The following is a 25,128-nucleotide window of genomic DNA, read 5'->3' on the forward strand; positions in this document are numbered from 1 at the left end:
CTTTCTCTGTCTGACTTATCTCTGTGTAACTTAGCATAATGTGCTCAGGGTGCATTCATGCTGTTTCAAATGGCAGGATAGCCTCCTTTCTCAGGGTTGAAGAATATTTATCAACACTAGTTTTTTAAAAGTAACAACAATAACTTTGTAGTCTTCAATGAACCCTCAGTGGTGTCTGGATCCACAAAGCTTGAAAATGACTAAGAATAATAACCTGAAGTTTTTTTTGGTTAATTTTATTTATTCTTGGACATTATCTTTGCCCACCTTCCTTATTCTCAGTACCCATGTCTCTCTGTCCACCTTTGTGACACTAACCCTTAGTGCACAACTATATGTGGACAGCTCCTAGAACATGTGAGCATCTGATCACTGCGAGTTAGGTTAAATAAGGAAAAGACCTTTCACTAATGTAACAATCATAACATGATTTTTTTGGTGGTGAATCAATAAAGTGGAGGTCTTAGTATATCATTTGGGACATCGAGGTGTCTGGGGAGAAAGACTTCTTAATTTTCCTTGCACAATTCTCTTCCTTTCTCGTCTTATTCTTAGGAACAGCCCATTCAAACTCTTATTGCCTCTCAAAGTGATAATTAGTCATTAGTTTGCCTTCCTTTCAAAACCTAGCAAGTAGAATATAGTCCAAGTTCTGTTGTCAGGTAAAACCCCTAAAACATAATTATGATCTTGCCAAGCTTTAATGGTTTTCCTTTGGAAGTGATTAAATCCACAGCTCCTTGGCTTGGTTTCCTAGGTCTTCTCTGACCTGGCCCCAAAATCTGATGTATCTTACCTGGAGGTCCTCATGATTTATATTGTTCCTGGAGTATTTCAGGAGATGCCAAATGCCAGTTATTCAGATCCTGTTCATCTTTTATGACTCTTCTAACGCGAAACATCTTCAGAGTCCTGTGACTTCCTTAGCTGGACGTAATCTTCGCTCCATAGCACCTTCCTGTATGACACCAGTCATGATCAGCTTACTGCTAAAGTTGCTTATATGCGTGTCTCCTTTATCTTACTAGAATAACTCCTTGAAGACAAATTTTATGTCCTTATGAGTTCCTAAAAAAACTGTGTATATAAAATATGCTTAATAAATGTATGTTAAGTAAAGATAGCCAACTTAAATTGAGCGTTTACTTTGTGTTCTAAGAATTTTATGTTATTTTGTCCCTTTCAACTATCACAACAGTTTTAGGATGGATGTCTTTTTTTTTTTCTTTTCTCCCACCCTGTATCTTTTTTTAAATAATTTTTATTGTTATGTTAATCACCACACATTACATCATTAGTTTTTGATGTGTTCCATGATTCATTGTTTGTGCATAACACCCAGTGCTCCACGCAGAGTGTGCCTCTTTAATACCCATCGGCAGGCTGACCCATCCCCCCACCCTCCTCCCCTCTAGAACCCTCAGTTTGTTTTTCAGAGTCCATCGGATGGATGTCTTGTTAATATTCCCATTTTACAAATGAGCACGGTGAGGCATAGAGCCTTTAACTAACTCATTATTGCACCGCAAGTAAGTGGTGGGGCCAGGATGCAACCAAGATAGACTCCAGAGCTCGCCCTATCATCACAGTATTCTGAATGATCTATTGAACAAATACCGAATGAGTGAATGAATGAGAATCACTTTATAGCCTTTGGGCTATGATACAATGGCTTCTAAAAGCAACTGAATGAATCCTAATCATGGTAATTTTCTAATAAGATTTTATCACAGAGGTTTCTCTTTTGTGTGGCAATGGCCCAATCTGAACCCTAAATAAAACTAAAATACGGACAAAATTCCTGTGACCTCACACTCCAGACTTAGTATATAGTAAAATAAATAATAGACTTCTTTTTCTGTCTCTGTCTTTCTCTCTGTCTCCCTTTTTTCCCCCATTGTCACCTGGCATTTTTAAAACAACATAGTATTTAAAAAAATTACTCATTTTGTGTAGGATGGTTCCAGGCAGGTTATCTTTAAGTAGCGATGAGTGCAGTGATTTGGAGTACCTAGCAAGATTGGCATTTTGGTCCAAGTGCCTTTCCTCTATTTTCAGTAGCTATTAATGGAGTAACTGGAAAGCAACAGAACTGCTACAGTATGCTCTGACCCGGTATGACTTCTGCAAAGGTCATGCTGTTGTATGAGTCTTCTTAAGACTTCTGGACTTTTGCCCCAGGAATGGAGGATAAACTCAAAGGCTTGGGCATTATTAAATGTGTTTTGATAGCTGTGTGTGTAACATGTGTTGATACAGTGTGTTTCCTATCATAGCAGCAATACAAAGCAAGCAGACCTTTCTGAATGAGTAAATTATTCCTGATGTTGTGTAGTATACTTCAGATTAATATGAAGGAACTCAGTGGCAAGAAAAAGCATAATAAATTGTGGCAACCGAAAGAGGAAAACCATCCTCCCTGATCATTGCCCCTACAGCTTCGTCATAGAAATAGTTTGAGAAGGGAAGGGAACAGGATGAGTAAGCTGGCCTTCATCCAATTGAGGTGAAGGATTGCCCTTCAATCCATATGAGGCTTATTTCTGGCAAAAAAAAAAAGCCAAGCTTGGGCTTGGCGACCAATAACCATGCCACAAAGGAGCAGCCGCTCACTCCTGGAGCTGTCAGCCCCAGGAAGTCCTTGAAAGAACTGTTGCCTCTTCCTGCTCAGCAGTGATGAATTCTCACCATCACTTGGGGCATTAGGGACAATGTGGTTCGCAAAACAGCATCGTAATATAATACTATTGTGTTTACAAATGAAGGATGGTACACATTTATGACCTTTTATTTCTCTTCCTTCTTTACCTAGGCTGGCTCAGGTTATGCCAGTTCATTAGTTGCTGTGTAGTGGAGAACAACTGAATTGGACTCCCAGCTTCTAGCCACAGAGTTATTAAACCAATTTTAAAAATTAAGACTTGTCAATCAGAGAGAGACAGTTATCATATGATCTCGCTGTAGATTTGTTATCAAATTCCTCGCCATATGAGGAATTTGAGAAACAAGACAGAGGATCATAGGGGAAGGGAGGGAAAAATGAAACAAGATGAAATCCGAGAGGGAGACAAACCATAAGAGACTCTTAATCGCAGGAAACAAACTGAGGGTTGCTGGAGTGGTGGGGGGTGGGAGGGATGGGGTGGCTGGGTGATGGACATTGGGGAGGGTATGTGCTATGGTGAGTGCTGTGAATTGTGCAAGACTGATGAATCACAGACCTGTACCCCTGAAACAAATAATACTTCATATGTTAATAAAAAAAGAAAAAAATCATAAGAGAAGGGGCGCCTGGGTGGCTCAGCTGGTTAAGTGTCTGCCTTTGGCTCAGGTCATGATCCCAGGGTCCTGGGATCAAGCCCCGCATTGGGCTCCCTGCTCAGCGGGGAGCTTGCTTTTCCCTCTCCTCCCCACTCATGTTCTCTGTTGCTATCTCTGTCTCTCTCTCAAATAAATAAATAAAATCTTAAAAAAAATCTTAAGAGAAAATACAAGAAAAATTAAGACTTGTGAGTTGATCATTGACAGTTGAGGCATCAACCACATGCCAGGTACTTCACTAGACTTATGACCTACATTATCTAACTTAATTCTTGCAACAAATCTATGGCGCAGGCAGAATTGTCCATTTTAGAAATGAAGAAACTCAGGCTCTCTTCTGAGATTTTTTAAGAAATCACAAGCATTCTAGTGACAGAAATAAGATTTATATCTTAAAAATTGTGATAATTTTTGGATTTATCTTACATATATGTTTTTTAGTGAGGCAAAATAATTTACCACTTTCAAGTAGTATTAATAAGAGCACACAGTGCTTACCTTCCAAAAATAACGTATTCAGTTACTATGTTGACTTGGACTCTGTTGACATAACGCAGTCTCATGTTCAGAGATTTTACACAGGTTCACAGGGCAAAGGGCAGACCATAAGATAAAATGAAAGAATATTAAAATTTTTAATTTTATCTTAAATGTAGATTGAAAAGTATGGATTTCCTTCTGATCTTACCCTTTCCCCTCGAGAAACCATCCAGCTTTATGATACCATGTTTCAGTTCTGGGAAAGCTGGCCCAGGGCCCAGGTAAGAAATAATTACACATTTAACTTGAATTAATTTTATTATAGTGGATGGTAACATTGCTGTTCAGAAAGACAAAGTCTCACCTTTTCTGATCATGTGCATCTAATCTTTTAAAATTATAGACTGTTTCCAAAATAAAATCACCCCTTCTAAGACATTCTTCTTGCTAACATATTGTGTTTTACTGTAATGGTGTGTAATGCCATTGAATTCTGGAAGATATCTCTTCTTTCAATTTCTGGGATGCTAGGATATTGTAGTCTCCTTTTACATCTTGGATTCATACTCCTTCATTTTCTCATTGTACTCCCCTTTTCTCTTTGCACCCTAATTGCTGTCTGTTTTCATCTTCCATGTGGTTTTGCCCTGCATTCTTTCTTTGAAGAGTTCCATCCATCCTATTAGGTTTATGTACTGGAAACTTTGGGGGGATAAAAAGACATTCAATAATCTGTACTCTCAAGAAGCTTGTAATTCTGTTAAATGAAATGCATAATTGAGAAACATCTTTGATTTTCTTGCATGATTTTATTTAATTTTGTGACATTTCTTTTCAAGGAGTTCGATCCAGAGAAATTCATTCATTTTAAGAATAAAATAGTCATTAAAAAGTTGGATGCTAGAAAATATGAAGAGAGCTTAAAGGCAGAACTAACAAGTTGGATCCAAAATGGCCATGCCGAGGAGGTAATTTTCACATGTTTTTGGCAAAACCCTATGTTCCTTGTTTTCTTGAGTTACATTGTTGTCATTATTATTATTATTATGAGTTTATTATTTTAGTCTTCAATTTTCATTTTAGGATTTTAGGCTGAACTGGAAGTCTAGTGATTCTGAGGTAGAATAGAAAGAGGAAAAGGATATTGTTCTTTTTTTAATCCTTTGTGCTTCCTAAAACATATCCCAGAAGCCCACCAGTTCCTGTTCAGTGTTACAATATACAAGAACAGAGTTGTCAGTATCCACAGTCAGTGTTCTTGATTCCGTGGCAGCAGAGAGATTGAAATCACAGTAACAGTAGCTCAGAAGAATTCTTTACTCCTTTATCATTTTTATCTTGGGATTTTTTTTTCTTTTATGTTTTTTATTTCAGTTTTTAGGGACTATTTGTGTATTAAAACCTTCACCTGGGGTCATGTAAGTTTTGCATATTTACATTAAATAAGTTGATGATGGTCTTTATATTTTGAAGTTTGTTTCATTGTCACACATCGAGGTTTCTCATTTTTGGTGAGTGACATATGTTAGACTTTACCCATTTGAGTTTTTTCCATTACATTATTTAAAAAAATTTTTTTTAATTTTTTTTTAAAGATTTTATTTATTTATTTGAGAGAGAGAATGAGATAGAGAGAGCATGAGAGGGGGTAGGGTCAGAGGGAGAAGCAGACTCCCTGCTGAGCAGGGAGCCCGATGCGGGGCTCGATCCCAGGACCCTGAGATCATGACCTGAGCTGAAGGCAGACACTTAACGACTGAGCCACCCAGGCGCCCCTCCATTACATTTTAATTTAGGTAATCTCCTCCCATTCAGAAACACAATTAATTTACATTTTCTTCCATTTATTTTGTCATTTAAAAACATTCAAAAGGTATTTGAAAGTGGTTTTTATACATGACATGGAGAGGAACTGATTTACCCCACCTTCTGCCATGGTGGTACCAGCATCATTTACAGAACAACCTCTTTCTGACTGATTTGTGTTGCCTTACATAATTGCATGTTAAATTGCATGTATGTATGCATGTGTATATATTAGTCTTTTTGTTGTTGTCGTTCTTTGGTGCATTGATTTGTATATTTCTTTGATGTTCTTTACAAAATGTTATATTTTCATATTTATTTTATTTTATTTTAAAGAAGCACAGAAATATAGATTAGACAACTATGAAAATTTTTAGCCAAAAGTAGTAATTCCTTCATTATGCAGAATTTAAAACTAATAATTTTTTATTCATTGCCACAGGCCAAAATGGTTCTGAGGAATCTTAGTCCTGATTCAGGTTTTAGTTCAGAGAACATGCTAAGAATGTTTCCACTTCTCGTTGAAAAGCTGAGGAAAATGGAAAAGTTACCAGCATTATTTTTTTTGTAAGTCATTTAATTTAATTAGTTTTTGTTTGTAATTTGTATCACGCTTATTCTTTTAAGTTGAGGAAAATTACACAAACTTCACTGTTGTAATAAAGTATTCGTAACTATTTTTGGTGCTCATTATCAGAATATATTTAAAAAATACACCTTTCTAGTTAAAAAAAATTTAGTTCTTAAAAAATATTTTTACTTGTGCTATTACAAATTACCATCTTTGAATAGTTTCCTCCTCCATTTTTTGTTATCTTTTTACTGTAAACTATTATATTTTTATTTAGGTCTTATAAATTTCCAGTAAATACCGAGGTTCTTTGCAAAATAAATTGAATGCTTACATACACAAGTATCCCACATAAATTTAAAGTATCCTCACAACATGTTAGCATATTTTTTGGTGGGGTATTTTATTGTTTTTAATTTACAGTTATGAGAACTGTAACTTAGAGACACTGCTATCTTGCTAAAGTTTATATGCTATAAAATGAAAATAGCTTAAAATTGAATATAATCATCCAGTTTTGGTGAGGTATAAGTTATACCAAAATATATTCATTCAATGGATAATACTCTTTATCTGGATTAACATTGATCACATAGTTTGGGATTAGAGTAAAATGCTTTCTTTACTTTAGACAATTTCAAGCAACTCTTAGCCATGGAGGTTTAAGTAGGGCACAGATATAAACAAACACATAAAGAAATAAACCTACATAATCTTGTTCAGCTGGCAAAATTTGATAAAATTTGTTTACACATAAGTAGACATATAATAATGAATCATTATTGGTCATATATATTTAAAATAATGATGATAATTAAATGTATGGTTGTGTTTGGAACTTTTGGAGATTGCAATACAACTGTTCCTTTTACCTGTGTTGTTGGGACAAGGAAAATAAATTTCTGAACTACCAAGAAGTAACACAGCTCACCTACTTTACTTTAGAGCATGGCACAGATTTTAGTTAGAAACAAACACAATTTTGTGCGTCTGAGATATTCCTGAAAGCTTAACTGCAAAATAGAAATCCAAAAATAACTGTATTTATTGTTCATGCACACATACACTCTTAAAACATTTTCACCCAATGTGTGAAGGAAGTCAAGAGTTACAAACTTCCAGGTAAAAAATATATTTATTTTTTAATAAATAACATTTATTTATTTAATTTATTTAATGTTATTTAATAAATAACATTACATCATGGGGGTGTAATGTACAGCATGGCTACTATAGTTAATAATACTATATTGCATATTTGAAGGTTGCTAAGAGATTAGTTCTTAAAAGTTCTTATCACAAGAAAAATTCTGTAACTATGTGTGGTAACAGATGTTTATTAGACTGATTGTTGTGATCATTTCACAACATATGCAAACATTGAATCATTATGTTGTATGCCTAAAATTAATATAATGTTGTTTGTTAATTGTATTGCAATTAAAAAAATAAAGGGTGGAGTACAATAGAATACATAGTGTTTTGTGCACCTGTATAAGTTTCTTTGGAAACTATACCTAGGAGTACAATCACTATATTTTTGTAGCATGGGCAAACTAATGGGATAAATGGAACATGAATTTTTCTAACGTGGCTTAACTTATGTCCCATCAGTAGTTCATGAGGTTCCCATTTTGACCTATCATCACAAGCTTGTGGGATTGGTTTATCTAAATGTTGTCATTCTGATTGTGTAAAATCATGTCTCGTTACTGTTGTACTTTGCATTACTCTGATCAGTTGAGCATTTCTTTCAAGTAAGTAGTCTTTTAACTTTTTCCTCATATGCTATTCAAATAATTTTTCTTTTGGGTTTCACAGCTTTTTTTTTTGCTGTTTTTCAGGAATTTTAATTCTTTGTCAGTTATTAATTTGGCAATTATCTTCTCTGAGGCAAGCACCTGTCCTTTAAGTTTGTCTACACTATCTTCTGTTAAACAGTTATGTTTAATTTTGATGCATTAAAATTCATCAACACTTAAAAAAGGAAAATGTTTCACAAAAGCATCATAGATTTAATTTTGCTTGAGGAATTGAATCTTGGCATGTCTATGGAGTTTTGGGCTCTGTGCAGAACATACTGTGAAAATCCTTGGTCTTACGAAGTTTGATTTAATCCTAAGTAGCCCCAGATCATCAATAAATCAGGATTTTTTAGGGTTCAATCTGCACATCTGAGGGCTTATCAAATAATAGTTGTCCCTCTCAGCCTTCTCCAGTTAGGTCTCTAGAAAAAAATGTGAGGAGCATGTTTAATGTTTAGTGACAGTATCAGTGTGTGCTTAAGAACACACATTTCATGGTCAAGCCCAAGTTTGGATCCTACCTCTGCTCTCAATTAGTATGGCACTTCTAGACAGCTAATTAATGGCTTTGAGTCAAAATAAGTTTCCTTATTTGCAAAATGAGGTGATAAAAATAGTAATGCGTAGGGTTCGATGAGAATTAAATACAAATAATGAAAGCCCTTAGTGCAGTATTGCATAAATGATATTGACAGAAGCCCAATCTTGATCACATTCATTCTAAATAGGTTATCAAAGGATTTAAGAGAAATAATTGTTTACAAGTGATGTAGATTTTTTTCCACAATTTTTTTATTATGTTATATTAATCACCATACATTACATCATTAGTTTTTGATATAGTGTTCCATGATTCATTGTTTGTGTATAATACCCAGTGCTCCATGCAGTACATGCCCTCTTTAATATCCATCACCCGGCTAATGCAGTCACCCACCCCTCTTGCTCTAGAACCCTCAGTTTGTTTCTCAGAGTCCATAGTCTCTCATGGTTTGTCTCCCCCTCCGATTTACCCCTTTCATTTTTCCCTTCCTGTTATCTTTTTTTTTTTAACATTTAATGTATTATTTGTTTCAGAGGTACAGGTCTGTGATTCAACAGTCTTACACAATTCACAGCGTTCACCATAGCACATACCCTCCCCAATGTCTATCACCCAGCCACCCCATCCCTCCCACCCCCCACCACTCCAGCAACCCTCAGTTTGTTTCCTGATATTAAGAATTCCTCAAATCTGTGAGGTCATATGATACATGTCTTTCTCTGATTGACTTATTTTGCTCAGCATAATACCCTCCAGTTCCATCCACGTTCTTGCAAATGGCAAGATTTCATTCCTTTTGATGGCTGCATAATATTCCATTGTGTGTGTGTGTGTGTGTGTGTGTGTGTGTGTGTGTGTGTGTGTGTGTACACATATACATACACACACCACATCTTCTTTATCCATTCATCTGTCGGTGGACATCTTGGCTCTTTCCATAGTTTGGACACTGTGGACATTGCTCCTATAAACATCGGGGTGCACGTATCCCTTCGGATCCCTACATTTGTATCTTTGGGGTAAATACCCAGTAGTGCAATTGCTGGATCGTATGGTAGCTCTATTTTCAACTTTTTTTTTTTAAGATTTTATTTATTTATTTGAGTGAGAGAATGAGATAGAGAGAGCATGAGAGGGGGTCAGAGGGAGAAGCAGGCTCCCCGCTGAGCAGGAAGCCCAATGTGGGACTCGATCCCGAGACTCCAGGATCATGACCTGAACTGAAGGCAGTCGCTTAACCAACTGAGCCAACCAGGTGGCCTATTTTCACCTTTTTGAGGAACCTCCATACTGTTTTCCAGAGTGGTTGCACCAGCTTGCATTCCCACCAACAGTGTAGGAGGGTTCCCTTTTCTCCGCATCCCCACCAACATCTGTCTTTTCCTGACTTGTTAATTTTAGCCATTCTGACTGGTGTGAGGTGGTATCTCATTGAGGTTTGGATTTGGATTTCCTGGTGCCAGGCGATGTTGAGCACTTTTTCATGTGTCTGTTGGCCATTTGGTTGTCTTCGTTGGAAAAATGTCTGTTCATGTCTTCTGCTCATTTCTTGATTGGATTAGTAGTTCTTTGGGTGTTGATTTTAATAAATTCTTTATAGATTTTGGATACTAGCCCTTTATCTGATATATTATTTGCAAATATCTTCTCCCATTCTGTCGGTTGTCTTGTGGTTTTGTTGACTGTTTCTTTTGCTGTGCAAAAGCTTTTTATCTTGATGAAGTCCCAAGAGTTCATTTTTGCCCTTGTTTCCCTTGCCTTTGGCGATGTTTCTAGGAAGAAGTTGCTGAGGCTGAGGTTGAAGAGGTTGCTGCCTGTGTTCTCCTTTAGGATTTTGATGGACTTCTGTCTCACACTGAGGTCTTTCAACCATTTTGAGTCTACTTTTGTGTGTGGTGTAAGGAAATGGTCCAGTTTCATTCTGCATGTGGCTGCCCTATTTTCCAACACCATTTCTTGAATGGACTGTCTTGTTTCCATTGGACATTCTTTCCTGCTTTGTCAAAGATTAGTTGACCCTAGAGTTGAGGGCCCATTTCTGGGCTCTCTATTCTGTTCCATTGATCTATGTGTCTGTTTTTGTGCCAGTACCATACTGTCTTGATGATGACAGTTTTGTAATAGAGCTGGAAGTCCGGAATTGTGATGCCAACTAGCTTTGCTTTTCTTTTTCAACATTCCTCTGGCTATTCGGGGTCTTTTCTGGTTCCGTACAAATTTTAGGATTATTTGTTCCATTTCTTTGAAAAAAGTGGATGATATTTTGATAGGGATTGCATTAAATATATATATATATAGATAGATAGATAGATAGATAGATAGATAGATAGATAGATAGATAGCTCTAGGTAGCATTGACATCTTCACAATATTTGTTCTTCCAATCCATAAGCATGGAACGTTTTTCCATTTCTTTGTGTCTTCCTCCATTTCTTTCATGAGTATTTTAGAGTTTTCTGAGTACAGATTCTTTGCCTCTTTGGTTAGATTTATTCCTAGGTATCTTACCGTTTTGGGTGCAATTGTAAATGGGATCGACTCCATAATTTCTCCTTCTTCTGTCTTGTTGTTGGTGTGTAAGAATGCCACTGATTTCTGTGCATTGATTTTATATCCTGCCACGTTTTGAATTCCTGTATGAGTTCTAGCAGTTTTGGGGTGGAGTCTTTTGGGTTTTCCACATAAAGTATCATATCATCTGCAAACAGTGAGAGTTTGACTTCTTCTTTGCCGATTCAGATACCTTTTATTTCTTGTTGTTGTCTGCTTGCTGTGGCTAGGACTTCTAATACTGTGTTGAATAGCAGTGGTGATAGTGGACATCCCTGCCGTGTTCCTGACCTTAGGGAGTAAGCTCTCAGTTTTTCCCATTGAGAATGATATTCTCTGTAGGTTTTTCATAGATGGCTTTTATGATATTGAGGTATGTACCCTCTATCACTATACTTTGAAGACTTTTGATCATAAAGAATGCTGTACTTTGTCAAAAGCTTTTTCTGCATCTATTGAGAGGATCATATGGTTCTTGTTCTTTTTTTTATTAATGTATTGGATCACATTGATTGATTTCCTTGCAGCCCAGGGATAAATCCCATTTGGTCGTGGTGAATAATCCTTTTAATGTACTGTTGGATCCTATTGGTTCATATTTTGGTGAGAATTTTTGCATCCATGTTCATCAAGGATATTGGTCTGTAATTCTCCTTTTTGATGGGGCCTTTGTCTGGTTTTGGGATCAAGGTAATGGTGGCCTCAAAAACGAGTTTGGAAGTTTCCTTCCATTTCTATTTTTTGGGACAGTTTCAGAAGAATAGGTATTAATTCTTCTTTAAATGTTTGGTAGAATCCCCCTGGGAAGCCATCTGGCCCTGGGCTTTTGTTTGTTGGGAGATTTTTGATGACTGCATCACTTTCTTTAGTGGTTATAGGTCTGTTCAGGTTTTCTATTTCTTCCTGATTCAGTTTTGGTAGTTGATACATCTTTAGGAATGCATTCATTTCTTCCAGGTTATCAAATTACTGGCATAGAGTTGCTCATAATGTGTTCTCTAATTGTTTGTATTTCTTTGGTGTTGGTTGTGATCTCTCCTCTTTCATTCATGATTTTATTTATTTGGGTCCTTTCTCTTTTCTTTTTGATAAGTCTGGCCAGGGGTTTATCCGTTTATTAATTCTTTCAAAGAACCATGTCCTAGTTTCGTTGATTTGTTCTACTGTTCTTTTGATTTCTATTTCACTGATTTCTGCTCTGATCCTTATTATTTCTCTTCTCCTGCTGCCTTTAGGCTTTATTTGCTGTTCTTTCTCCAGCTCCTTTAGGTGTAGGGTTAGGTTGTGTATTTGAGATGTTTCTTGTTTCTTGAGAAAGGCTTGTATTGCTATATACTTCCTCTTAGGACTGCCTTTGCTGCATACCAAAGATTTTGAACAGTCGTGTTTTCATTTTCATTTGTTTCATGAATATTTTTAATTCTTCTTTAATTTCCTGGTTGACCCATTCATTTGTTAGTAGGATGCTCTTTAGCCTCCATGTATTTGAGTTTTTTCTGACTTTCCTCTTGTGATTGAGTTCTAGTTTCAAAGCACTGTGATCTGAAAATATTCAGGGAATGATCTCAATCTTTTGGTACTGGTTGAGACCTGATTTGTGACCTAGGATGTGATCTATTCTGGAGAATGTTCCATGGGCATTAGAGAAGAATGTGTATTCTGTTGCTTTGGGATCGAATGTTCTGAATATATCTGAGGAGTCCATTTGGTCCAGTGTGTCATTTAAAGTCTTTATTTCCTTGTTGATCTTTTGCTTAGATGATCTGTCCATTTCAGTGAGGGGCGTGCTAAAGTCCCCCGCTATTATTGTATTGTTGTCAATGTGTTTCTTTGCTTTTTTTATTAATTGGCTTATATTCTTGGCTGCTCCCATGTTCAGGGCATAGATATTTACAATTGTTAGATCTTCTTGTTGGATAGACCCTTTAAGTAGGACATAGTGTCTTTCCTCATCTCTTATTACAGTCTTTGGCTTAAAATCTATGTTGTCTGATATAAGGATTGCCACCCCAGCTTTCTTTTGGTGTCCATTAGCATGGGAAATGGTTTTCCACCCCCTCACTTTCAATCTGGGGGTGTCTTTGGGTCTAAAATGAGTCTCTTGCAGACAGCATATTGATGGGTCTTGTTTTTTTATCCAATCTGATACCCTGTGTCTTTTGATTGGGGCATTTAGCCCATTTACATTCAGGGTAACTATGGAAAGATATGAATTTAGTGCCATTGTATTGCCTGTAAGGTGACTGTTACTGTATATTGTCTGTGTTCCTTTCTGGTCTATGTTACTTTTAGGCTCTCTCGTTCCTTAGAGGACCCTTTTCAATATTTCTTTAGGGCTGGTTCATATTTGCAAATTCCTTTAGTTTTTGTTTATCCTGGAAGCTTTTTATCTCTCTTTCTATTTTCAATGGCAGCCTAGCTGGATATAGTATTCTTGCTGCATATTTTTCTCATTTAGTGCTCTGAATATATCATGCCAGTCCTTTCTGGCCTGCCAGGTCTCTGGGGATAGGTCTGTTGCCGATCTAATATTTCTACCATTGTAGCTTAAAGATCTCTTGTCCCAAGCTTCTTTCACGATTTTCTCTTTGTCTCTGAGATTTTTAAGTTTTACTATTAGATGTTGGGGTGTTGACCTATTTTTATTGATTTTGAGGGGGTTTCTCTGTGGCTTCTGGATTTTGATGCCTGTTTCCTTTCCCAAATTAGGGAAGTTCTCTGCTATAATTACTCCAAGATACCTTCTGTCCCTCTCTCTCTTTCTTCTTCTCCTGGGATCCCAATTATTCTAATATTGTTTCATCTTATGGTATCATTTATCTCTCAAATTCTGCCCTCATGATCCAGTAGTTGTTTATCTCTTCTTCTCAGCTTCTTTATTTTCCTTCATTTGGTCTTCTGTATCACTAATTCTCTCTTCTGCCTTATTTATCCTAGCAGTTAGAGCTTCCATTTTTGATTGCACCTCATTAATAGCCTTTTTGATTTCGACTTGGTAGATTTTAGTTCTTTTATTTCTCCAGAAAGGGTTTCTCTAATATCTTCCATGCTTTTTCCAAGCCCAGCTAGTATCTTTTAAAATTATCATTTTGAACTCTAGTTCTGACATCTTACTAATGTCCGGACTGATTAGGTCCCTGACAGTCATTACTGCCTCTTGTTCTTTTTGTTGAGGTGATTTTTTCCATCTGTCGTTTTGTCCAGAGGAGAATAGATGAATGAGAGATCAAAATGCTAACAGAGTAACAACAACCCCAGAAAAATATACACTAAGCAAATCAGAAGAGACCTGAAACGGAGAGAATGTGATCAGGCAAGTGACTAGAACAAAGCCATACACTAGAGATTTAGGGTATATTTTGGTCTGTTAGAAGAAACTGTATCCCAAAATTTTAAAGAGAGAACCACTTACATACCAAAAATAAGGTTAACTACTATGAAGGGATAGAATATGACTCTAAAAATGAAAAATAAAAAAGATTTTTAAAAAAGGATTGATAAGATGTTGGTTTAAAAAGGAAAAAAGAAAATTAAAAAAAAAAAGACAAGGAAAGTTAAAAAAAATGAACTTTGAAATACTAAAGAATCATGGGAAAAATGCCATGAATTCTATGTGCAGTATTCCCTTAGCAGTGGAGTTCTGCTGTTTTCATTGATGGGCAAACTTAGTCTTGGCTGGCTGTTCTTGCTGATCTTCTGGGGGAGAGTCCTGTTGCCGTGGTTCCCAGATGTCTTTCCGGGAGGCAGAATTGCCCTGCCCATGCTGGGTCCGCGCTAAGCAATCAGCTCGGTTTGGTCTCCATAGCTTTTGTTCCCTGCAAGCTTTCCCTACAGCTTTGGAGGATGAGAGTGAAATGGTGGCTTCCCAATCTCCGCCTGTGAAGAACCGAGACCTCGGGGCCCCACTCCTCAGTGAGCCCCCTGAGAAAAGCAGTCAATCACTCCCGTCTCCCCGGTCTCCGGCCGCAGTCCGTGCTCACCCGGGCTGTGACCAAGTGTTTCTATCTCTGGCACCCGACCCCATGTGGAGTCTCAAACCCAGAAGATTCCCAGCTCCTGAGCCACTCTTTCCGGGGGAGGATGGGGTGTCTCCCCGGATCTGCCACTTGTTGGGTCCCTGCTAGAGGAGCACGTGGCCCTACTGTGCTGCGGATCACGGTTTATGGCAATGCGGAGCTGAGAGCCCGCGCCTCGGCTCCGTCTCTGCAGCCGGCTTCCCCGCTCTGATACCTGGGAGCTCTGCCGCACTCAGGCACCCCCGGTCTTTCTGTGACCCTGAGGGTCCTGAGAGCACACTGTCCCGCAAGGGCTCCACCCCCCCGCTTAGGCACTGGAGCGACGTCCCTCAGTGTAGCAGACTTCTGAAAGTTCCCATTTTGTGCTCCGCAGCTCTATCACTTGCCAGAAGCGGCGGGCGGGAGGCCCCCTCCCCCACCGTCTATCCTCCTGAATATCGCCTCGGATTCACTTCTCCACACATCCTACCTTCCAGAAAGTAGTCGCTTTTCTGTTCAGAGCTGTTGCTGTTCTTTTCTTCCATCTCCTGTTGAGTTCATAGGTATTCAGAATGGTCTGATCCCTATCTAGCTGAATTCCTGGGACCAGAGGAAATTTAGGCCTCCTACTCCTCTTCCAGCTTGCTCCTCCCTCCCCCAAGTGATCTAGATTTTAAAACATGAAGTTCTATGATGAAAATGATGCCATTTCATACAGAATGTACACCTAGATGAAGTAAATTGCCTTAAAATATAAAAGAAGTAATATGATTTCATGACTAAGAACATGGGCTTTGGAGGCCAGACTCTCCACATACAAGCTGTGGAATCCTGGACAGATCACTTAATCTCTTTATATATCCATTTTCTCATCTATAAAATAGGGAAAATAATGGTGCTTTCCTCATAGGTGATTGTGAGTACAAAATGGGTTAATATATTTATGATACTTAGTGTCTGAAAAATAGCATGCTTAAGTGTTTACTAACTTTATTATTTTGTTGTCTACTATATAAAATTTCTTGCCATGTGACATAGACTGCCATTTATTTAATCCTTACTTCATCAGTATTCCATTCCTGTCTAAGAGCAAAATTTTACTGTATGATATTACTTATATATAGAATCTAAAAAAGCTGAACTCATAGAAACAGAGAGTAGACCCTGGTGTTGGTCAAAGGGTACAAACTTCCTGTTGTAAGATGAATAATTTTGGGGATATAATGTATAGCATGTTGACTATAGCTAATAATACTGTATTGTATATTTCAATGTTGCTAAGAGAGTAGATCTTAAATCTTTTCAGAAAACACAAAAGGTAGCCACTGGAGGTGATAGATGTGTAACTGACCTTATTATGGTAATCACTTTGTGATATGCAGATGTATCATATCATCATGTTGTACAACTTAAACTTACACAATGTTACATGTCAATTATAATTCAAAAAAATGGAAAAAAAGCAAAGGAGTCTCTAAAATTCACAAAAGATTTGTGTAATCTGAACTTACACATATTTATATAATGCTAAGGGCCTTTGATTCTATTAGGAGAAAGGCCTAAATTTGAGTGGAATTAAATACAAGAGCAACTACAACAACAATACAAATAAAAAAGCATAATTCTTTTTTTTAAAGATTTTATTTATTTATTCATGAAAGACAGAGAGAGAGAGAGAGAGAGAAGCAGAGGGAGAAGCAGGCTCCCAAGGAGCATGGAGCCCGATGCGGGACCCGATCATGACCTGAACTGAAGGCAGATGCTTAGCCATCTGAGCCACCCAGGCTCCCTCTTTTTTGTTTTTAAACTTCTTTTTCTCATCTTGTTTTGGGGGGGCAATCCCTTTTCTGTACATAAATAGAGAAAATCCATTGTTCTCTGTCCATTACCTGTGGAGTATTTTACCTACTCTTACAGGAAAAATTTTCATGGGCTCTCGTTGTTGCCCCAGGGGTAAGGTCTATACAAGGAGAGGAACTTATTGTTTGCTATAATGTAGTTAATAAGGAGTCTGCTGACCCAGAATACCTTGTGTGCCTATTCAGGATAAAACTCATAAAGATGCATATTAAAATCTCAACAGGTATGTGTCAGAATGTTAACAGTAGATGGAAATATGATTTGAATTTTATTTATGATACTGTTTTCAAGGCAAGTGGTCTTTTTATTTGCTTGTAGATTCAGCTTAGGAGATGTAGAACAAACAGCTCTACGTGTGAAACGTTGCCTGGAGCGAGAGCAAGAGAGACAAAGACCTCCTAAAGCTGATAAAGAAGCCTATGACATAACTAACAAACTTCAAAAAGTTAAAAAATCCATTGAGAAACTAAAGACAATGTAAGTATTTAATGAAACAAATTAGTGGTTAAATGGTTAAAATATTCCACAAGTCGAATTGGAAACAGATTGATTGTGCTACAAAGAAGTTCTAGTTATTGCTTGAACTTATTTGCAAATTGTGTAAATTTGGGTGGGAGAATGGGATAAAGATTAGTGGTCATAATATTTATATACATATTCTTTAGTTGCATAGATGAGTCTCATTTAGGACTTCAGAGAGGCAGTACCACAGCCTATGAGCATTGGTGGATTATGTACCTGACATAATCATCCCTCAAAATAAGCATATGTGACTCCAACTCTCAGTCAGTCCTCAGAACAAAGTCAAAACACGTTGTCTTGGGTCACAATATGGAGGTGTCACTGATTTATCATCACGGTCACATAAGTGAACATCGAATGAATTTGAGAATTGATTGAAATGCCAGTTTTATGCTTGATAGAACTTTGCTTTTCACTCTTCCTTGTTCTCATGTCTAATCCTGACAACTCTACTTCAAGATGTTTATTGTCTCCCTATTATTCTATCTTATTTGCTGCCTGGTGTAGATGCTTATTATGTCTTCCTTGAATGATTGCAAGGGTCTTTTTTTTAGACTGCAGAGCCTTAGGGTTCCCTACTCTCCAGTGTAGCTAACAATTGCTCTTGCTAACATTCAAATTAATTAAATTATTCAATGTTCAACATTCTTTCTTCCTTCTTCCTTGCTTTCATGATAAAGTCTAAATTTTTTGGATGTTGTTGGTATGTCAGCAGGTTTTGGGCTTTGCCCTAACTTTTCCAGTTTTACTTCCTACCACTCCCTTCTAGTAATACTCAACATTTATGGTTCTCCTTCCATGACCTGTTCTTCTACCTCTTGTTTTTCCATGATTTGATCCATCTGCCTTAGGTACACTCCTTTCTGATTGCCCCCCAAAGCTTACACTCATAATTTTGCTATCTCTTCTCTGAATCTTGCTGTAATTCCCAGTTAAATTTAGTACTCTTTTTTTTTTCTGTGTCCTTGTTACACTTTCCGTATTTAGTAGATCGGTTATTATAATGCATTACTGTTATTTTTCATTTGTCTTTCTTTTTTCTACATTATTAGTATTTTCTCTTTTTTATCTGCAGTGCTCAGCACCTTGTTTGGCAGGTAATAGTCATTTCATAAATATTTTAAATGAATCTGAGCAATCAAACTCAGATATTTCTTCAAAGTATACACAGTTTTTAGAGCTTCTCTGATTCAGATTTCTCACATTTTAGAGCAAGCTATAATTTGCTGCTGACCTTTCTTCTTATCTTCCCTCTGCCTGTTGTGCTGTTTCCTTGGAAGTAGTGGGAGCTGAAGAACCCAGACAGGGACAGCATAGGAAGGATGAACCTTTTCAGTAACTGATCTTTAGACAACTTTTCTTCAGGGCATCACTTCAAATTGGATTAGTGACCAACAATTCAAACTATAAAAATATAAAAGATGTTTTAGTACCTTGTTCAGTACCATCATTTTATGGAGAGTAAGAGGGGGCCCTGTGTTTTGGAGAGTACCACTCTGACCCTCTTCTATCTGCATCTATTCCTATAATGTTAGGAGTCAGTGGATATTAGGAGGCGTGGCCACCCAGAGCTCATTCTCACCCTTTTAAATTCCACATTATTGTGGAGCTATATTTGTTAAGGTAGAAGGAGAGAATATATTTTATTTGGCAGTTTGTTACCTTGATTCAAAACTTATAAACAACAATATGTGGGCCTCCATTAGTAGCCTGCCCCATGCTTTGCAAACATTAGGGCCAAGCCTTTCCATGGTCATATCATTCTCCCTTGAATTAAGGGTAAGGTTAGTTGGAGGCGGGAACTCTTAGTGATGAGATTCTTCTCATATTTGGAGTTGTCTTAAATTCACAGCTAAGAGACAAAGTGAAAAAAATTAAAGAAAGGGTAAGTGATCTGTGTATCTATAAAAGGCTGTTACATTGAGGGATAATGGATAAGACGGTCTGATGACATAGCCAGGGTTTATGCAACCATGTCTGAGGCAAGATTCCTTACTAGCACACTCTGAGATGGGGGATATCTGTGTCGGTGATTTATTGAGAGGTCGTGCTTATCAGGGACCTGTGGGAAAGTGAAGGAAGCAAAAATAAAAGGGGAGGGGGAGAAAGTAAAGAAAATATGCATGGATGTGCATGCCTAAGCCTTGTCCAATGGAGAGATCTGGGAGCATCACAGAATTGTCCCAGCTTGGGTCCACGTGGCTGATTTTTGTACCCCATATTAGTTACTGGCCTTAGGCTTCTTCCTCTCTCCTAAGAGAGGTTGTAACCTCACAGGCATTTCTAGGAAGCTCTTGTAGGTTGCGGACAATTCTCCAGGGTAACAGTGTAGCTGAGATCCCTTCCTTAGCAACCAAACTCAGAGCTGTTATAACCTCTACCACAAGGAGAGGACAATGGCCTGAGATTGGCAATGTGGAGCAAGGGGGGGACACTTACCTTACCTCCAAGCCTGGTGTCCTAAAGGCTGAAAAGGAGAAAATGATTACCACTTTAGCAAGGGGAAACGAGGTCATCTGGGGAGAACTGGATTTGGTAAGAGGGCTACTTGCAGCAAGGAGGGGAGGGAACATTCAGGGAAAATATGGGTACATAGGGAAATGTTTACAGAAGGACCCCAAGTCCCAGAGGCTAATGAGGAAGAGCTTTAGAAGAGGAAATCTGAGTCAAAATAGTACAGTTGTATATAGGAATGAATGTCTGGGTGATGAGGGGATCTAGGAAGTCTTGGGCTCATGATGATAGCCAAATCTGACTATTCATTGCTTAACATTTATTTTTACAGGGATGAAAAAAGCCAGAAAAATCCCAGAAGAGTGGATCAAAGGCTAATATATGAAACTGAACATAATAATCTACTCAAGACTTTAGAGAAGAACCTGGAAATGCCTCAGGAGTGCACATATGCTAATCAAAAAGCGATAGACACTGAGGTCAGTGCTTGGAATGAAATACTCCTCCAGGAAATGACTTCACTCATCAACCATTATTTCTCAGTTATAGACTGTGTTGAATGTAATAACTAAATGCAATCTCTAATAGAATAGAATTCTCTCTATGTGACCTTCTAGTTACACATAACTCTTGAGGGCTCTGCAGAGCATGTCTAAAAAGGACAGGAAGGTTTTATAGGTTATTTCTTGCTTGTTAACAATTAACTCCTGAGAGGGCCTGTCCTTTTATTATTTTTTTTTTACAGAAAGGCTTTTTCACAGCCTGAATTCTAGACTTAAATCCCATATTTGATTTGAGTATTTGGGTACTCATTTGAATATTTGGGTACATGTAGTTCAATACTGTTTCAATAATGTACACAGAATTTGTCAAAATCAGAAGCTGTCTATATTATAGTTAAAACATTCTACCAAAAGACATTGAAATATAAAAGTGCTATGCCATTTTTTCCGTAAAATTTTTTTTATTGCAAACAATTCATGCTTACGGTAGATGAATTTGAAAATACAAATTAGTAACAATAAAAACAGTATCTTTAATCAGAAGTAAACACTGCCCTTCTGGATGAACCCTTTATATCTTTTTCATTTGTGACTACACACACACACACACACACACTCACACACACAATTCTATTGTATACTTTTTTTTTTGGTAAACTTCATAGTTTCTTCCTTTTTAATAACCATGAATTTATATCATCATTTGAATAGCTCCTCAGTATTCCATTGCGTGGATGACTACACAGCTGAGGTGTCTTTTGCTTTTGGATGCTTAGGGTTATTTTTTTTTCTTTCTTTTTTTTCTCCCTCTCATTAGCAGTGTTTGTTTTTGTACATATAACTCTCTACACAAGTGGATTTCCCCCCCTAGGGAATGGTTATTTTTTAGGCCATTTGTGACTTTACAGTGAGAAGTAAGCACTCCCAGACGATATGGGGTAAGGAGCCCACTCTGCCTTCCTGGAGAAGTCGATCTCTCTCTCTCTCTCTCTCTCTCTCTCTCTCTTTCTCTCTGTCCCTAGGGAGAACTTGTAAGGCTCCAGTAGAGAACTGACTTCCCTCAGGCAGGAGCAGGTCATACACTCACACCTCCTCTGGGTGTTTTGTCTACTGTTTTGTCAGTATTTTTCACCCCTGAAGTAGGGTGAAACAGTGAGAGACAGTCTGTTCAAAGATTTGGGAATATTTCCTATAGTTAACTGTTGCTGCCATAAAATTGTCTTTGTACTCATGTAGAGTCAATTTCAAGTAGTTGCTTCATTTACTCAAACTATTACACAGTATGACTGCTACTTTCTTTAAATATTTTATTCTGATTTAAATTAAATTTAGATAAATGATCAAAATCCCTAATACTGTTGTTTCTTTCAGACTTTGCAGATGGTGTTTGATCGAGTAAAATTCACAAGAAAGGGTGCAGAGCTGAAGGCTTTGGCAAGAAGGGGTATTGGATATCATCACAGCGCTTTAAACTCCAAAGAAAAGCAGTTAGTTGAGATTCTTTTTAGGAAAGGTTTTATTAGGGTAGGTAAATTTTTTCATTCTAAAAGTTGAAGCTGTGTCTGTATGAAAGTGAATGTCCATGAAAGGAGAAAATAGTAACTTTTTTTCTCATATAATTATATTTTTATTCATTATTTTATCATTTTATCTTTTATGTATTTTTTTTTACAAGTCATGATATCACTGCATATCCTTCCATCTCATTAATTGAGGGAGGGGGTTTGAAGTTTATCATATAGTTTATGTCTTTTTCAAGAATTAAAATATTCTCTAAACAGATACAGGTATTTCTGTAATGAAGTATACCTATTATGATCTTGGAACAACAATCCCTTGCTTTTTCATTTATAATATCTAGGGAATTTTGTCAGCTGTTCATATAATTTTGGCTACAAACATTCTTTCAAGGGCTTAGAGGACACTTATAATAGGTTTTGGTCAAATCTTTTCTCAATATAATAGCTGAAGTAAGAGCAAGAATGTATCACTTCCTCAGGGCCCACTGTGTATTTTGGCAGTTTTTAGATGAGTCATTCCTAGATGCTCTCTCCCCCATCACTGATAGTGGACAAGAGGAAGATTACCTTAAATAGCTTGAAAACCAACCCTTATTATGTTTTATTTAGTATGTTACAGGAGGATGCATGGGGATAGTCTGGGTAAATCTACATGGAGGATTAACATAATTTCTTAGTTTAGATCTTGAGTAATATTTAAGAATAGTCTCTGCATTTTTTAAATTATCCATATCAAATTTTTTGTATGATGTATATTATATTTGTGTATGTGAGAGAGAGAGAGAGTGAGAGAGCTCAAAAGCAGGGGGATGGAGAGAGGAGAGGGTGAGATGATAATACTCTAGGTAGTATTTTTTAAAGATTTTATTTATTTGAGAGAAAGAGAGCACAGAGGGAGAGGGAGTGGGGGAAGAAGACTCCCCACTGAGCAGAGAGCCGGATGTGGGGCTGGATCCCAGGACCCTGGGATCATGACTTGAGCCGAAGACAGATGCTTAACGACTGAGCCACCCAGGCGCCCCTGTGATTATTGACTTCTAAAGTAAATAAAAAACTTGTTATTAGTTAAGCAAAGTTGTTAATAATGTATTTTGGTTTTTATCCAGATTAAAAAATTACCTTTTAATTTACCTCAATATTTTGCCTTCAGCTCAGGTCCTGATCCCGGGGTCCTGGAATTGAGCCCTGAGTCATGCTCCCTGCTTGGCAGGGAGTCTGCTTCTCCCGCGCCTTCTGCCCCTGTTCCCGCTCAAGCTCGCTATCTCTCAAATGAATAAATACAATCTTCTAAGAAAAAGGTCAAAAACTAGAGACAAAATTTTCTGCATGCTTATAAATTGAGGAAAAAAGGCACACCTATTTTGATCGGCATATCTTGTGTCTAAAATAGTATATGTTAAATAGTAGTGGCTTAATTACTATTGATTTAATGAATGAATAATTAGATCACTCTAGAGAAGGCAATATGGAAATAGTGATAGCTTTGTTATAGAGAGCACTATTTTAAAAAAGGTATTTATTCTACTTATAGTATAAATTTAATGTTCTTTCCCCATTTTTGTTTTTATTAAAGAACTTTAGAAAAATAGTGAATAAATGGTGTGTTTCATTTTCACAGATGTATAGGTCTCAGTTACAGGATAATTAGAGAGAATTATTCCATATACTTAAACATTAACATTAAGCCATGGCATATATGACAATCAATGTAAAGAGAAAGAGAGGGCCATTAGAAATACCCAACATTATATGAGAAAATGAGCAAAAGTTGGATCATTTAAGAAACTTAAAGTTTGCCCTACTCCCTTTTTGGTCAGTTGTCAAGGCAATTCAGGGGGGAGAAATGAAACTTTGTTTTGCCCTTATTACAAGATATGTTATCCCCATAGAAATAACCTTCACAAATAAGTTGTAGCGGATTAACTAGGCAATATCCCAGAAGGTGGTTTGTAAAAGTATCATTACCCTGCCATGAAGAAATTCCCTTTTTTAGTCATTCATTAGGAAATAGTTACTGAACACCTGTCATGTGCCAGGTACTCATGTCAGTGTGGAGGTCCAATATCAAATAGGGCATCTTTGGCTTTCCCACTGGGGTTCAATTGAAGTGCAGAGAGTTTCAGTAACTATATGGCATTCTATTGAAATGCTCTTTCATGAAGAATTGATTTATTCTCTTTCTAGGTGGTGACAGCTACTGGGACACTTGCTTTAGGAATCAACATGCCTTGTAAATCTGTGGTTTTTGCTCAAAACTCAATCTATCTGGATGCTTTAAATTACAGACAGGTATTGCAATATGCATACACTCACTATTGCATTATGAAAGTATGGCCATAAAATGGTAAAAAAAATGTGAGCTGTTAGTTTACGAATATATTGCAATTCATGTGCTAGCACACCTTGGCATTCATTCGTGCCTGACTCTCTTGATTAGCTGTAGTATAGTGGTAGGCACATGAGCGCAGAATTATGTGGCCATCACTAACCAGATATGTGACTTTGGGTGAGACATCTGAACTGCCTGATCCTTTTTTTCCTATCTCCAGAATAAGGGTGACAATTACTATCCCACAACATTTGCAAGAATTAAATGAAGTTATCTGTAAGAAAGATACATATCAAAGGTGCTAGATGGACATTTACTCATTCATTTCCTGTGCACATGATTTTGCACTCTGGAGTTAATACTTCTCTCTTCTTTGCTCCCAATACACAATCTATTACTGAAGCCCACTTCATTATTCTCTTACATGTATTTGATTTTTGCCTTGCAATTTCTGTCTTCACTATCTCTCATCATACATTCTCGGCCTTGTATTATTAAAACGGTTCTCTTGATTTTCAATTCTCCTTACTTTGCTATGTCCTGTACACAGTATAGTTTGTCTTCATATGGCTTCCCTGCTCAGGAATATTTGATGAATATTTCTGCTAGCAGCATCATTTTTAAGTATCAGCCAATATTCAAGTTTTTATCGAAATGCCCCCCTCTCTTTCTCTCTAAACACTTACTTCTTATTTTTGTAGGCCTTGTTCCTATGCAATATAACACCCCTCTTATTTCCCACCACTTTACCAACCCCTGTCCTTCTGCTCTCTCCTCCTGGGGCTGTATTCTGCATGAGCTCTCCTCTCCCATATCATCTTTGGGAATCACATAGTAGGGTTCTCCAGAACCCTATGTGTTATGATGT

General features: G+C 37.3%; 1 protein-coding gene across 5 annotated transcripts in view; it reads left to right on the forward strand.

Moving 5' to 3' along the window:
* LOC114210073 (putative ATP-dependent RNA helicase DDX60) overlaps positions 1–25,128 on the forward strand; it is a 108,438-nt gene that overhangs the window by 52,548 nt on the left and 30,762 nt on the right. For all 5 annotated transcript variants that reach the window (XM_028104302.2, XM_028104306.2, XM_088021012.1 and 2 more), the window contains 7 exons: positions 3,978–4,082; positions 4,641–4,769; positions 6,050–6,174; positions 17,251–17,409; positions 20,240–20,387; positions 21,783–21,935; positions 24,116–24,220. In XM_028104302.2, coding sequence (XP_027960103.2) covers positions 3,978–4,082; positions 4,641–4,769; positions 6,050–6,174; positions 17,251–17,409; positions 20,240–20,387; positions 21,783–21,935; positions 24,116–24,220 — 924 coding nt within the window. The remainder of the gene's footprint in view (positions 1–3,977; positions 4,083–4,640; positions 4,770–6,049; positions 6,175–17,250; positions 17,410–20,239; positions 20,388–21,782; positions 21,936–24,115; positions 24,221–25,128) is intronic.

This window comes from Eumetopias jubatus, unplaced genomic scaffold (assembly GCF_037043125.1).
Source record: "Eumetopias jubatus isolate StellerSeaLion01/CBP00866 unplaced genomic scaffold, mEumJub1_p1.0 scaffold_2, whole genome shotgun sequence".
NCBI lineage: Eukaryota > Metazoa > Chordata > Mammalia > Carnivora > Otariidae > Eumetopias > Eumetopias jubatus.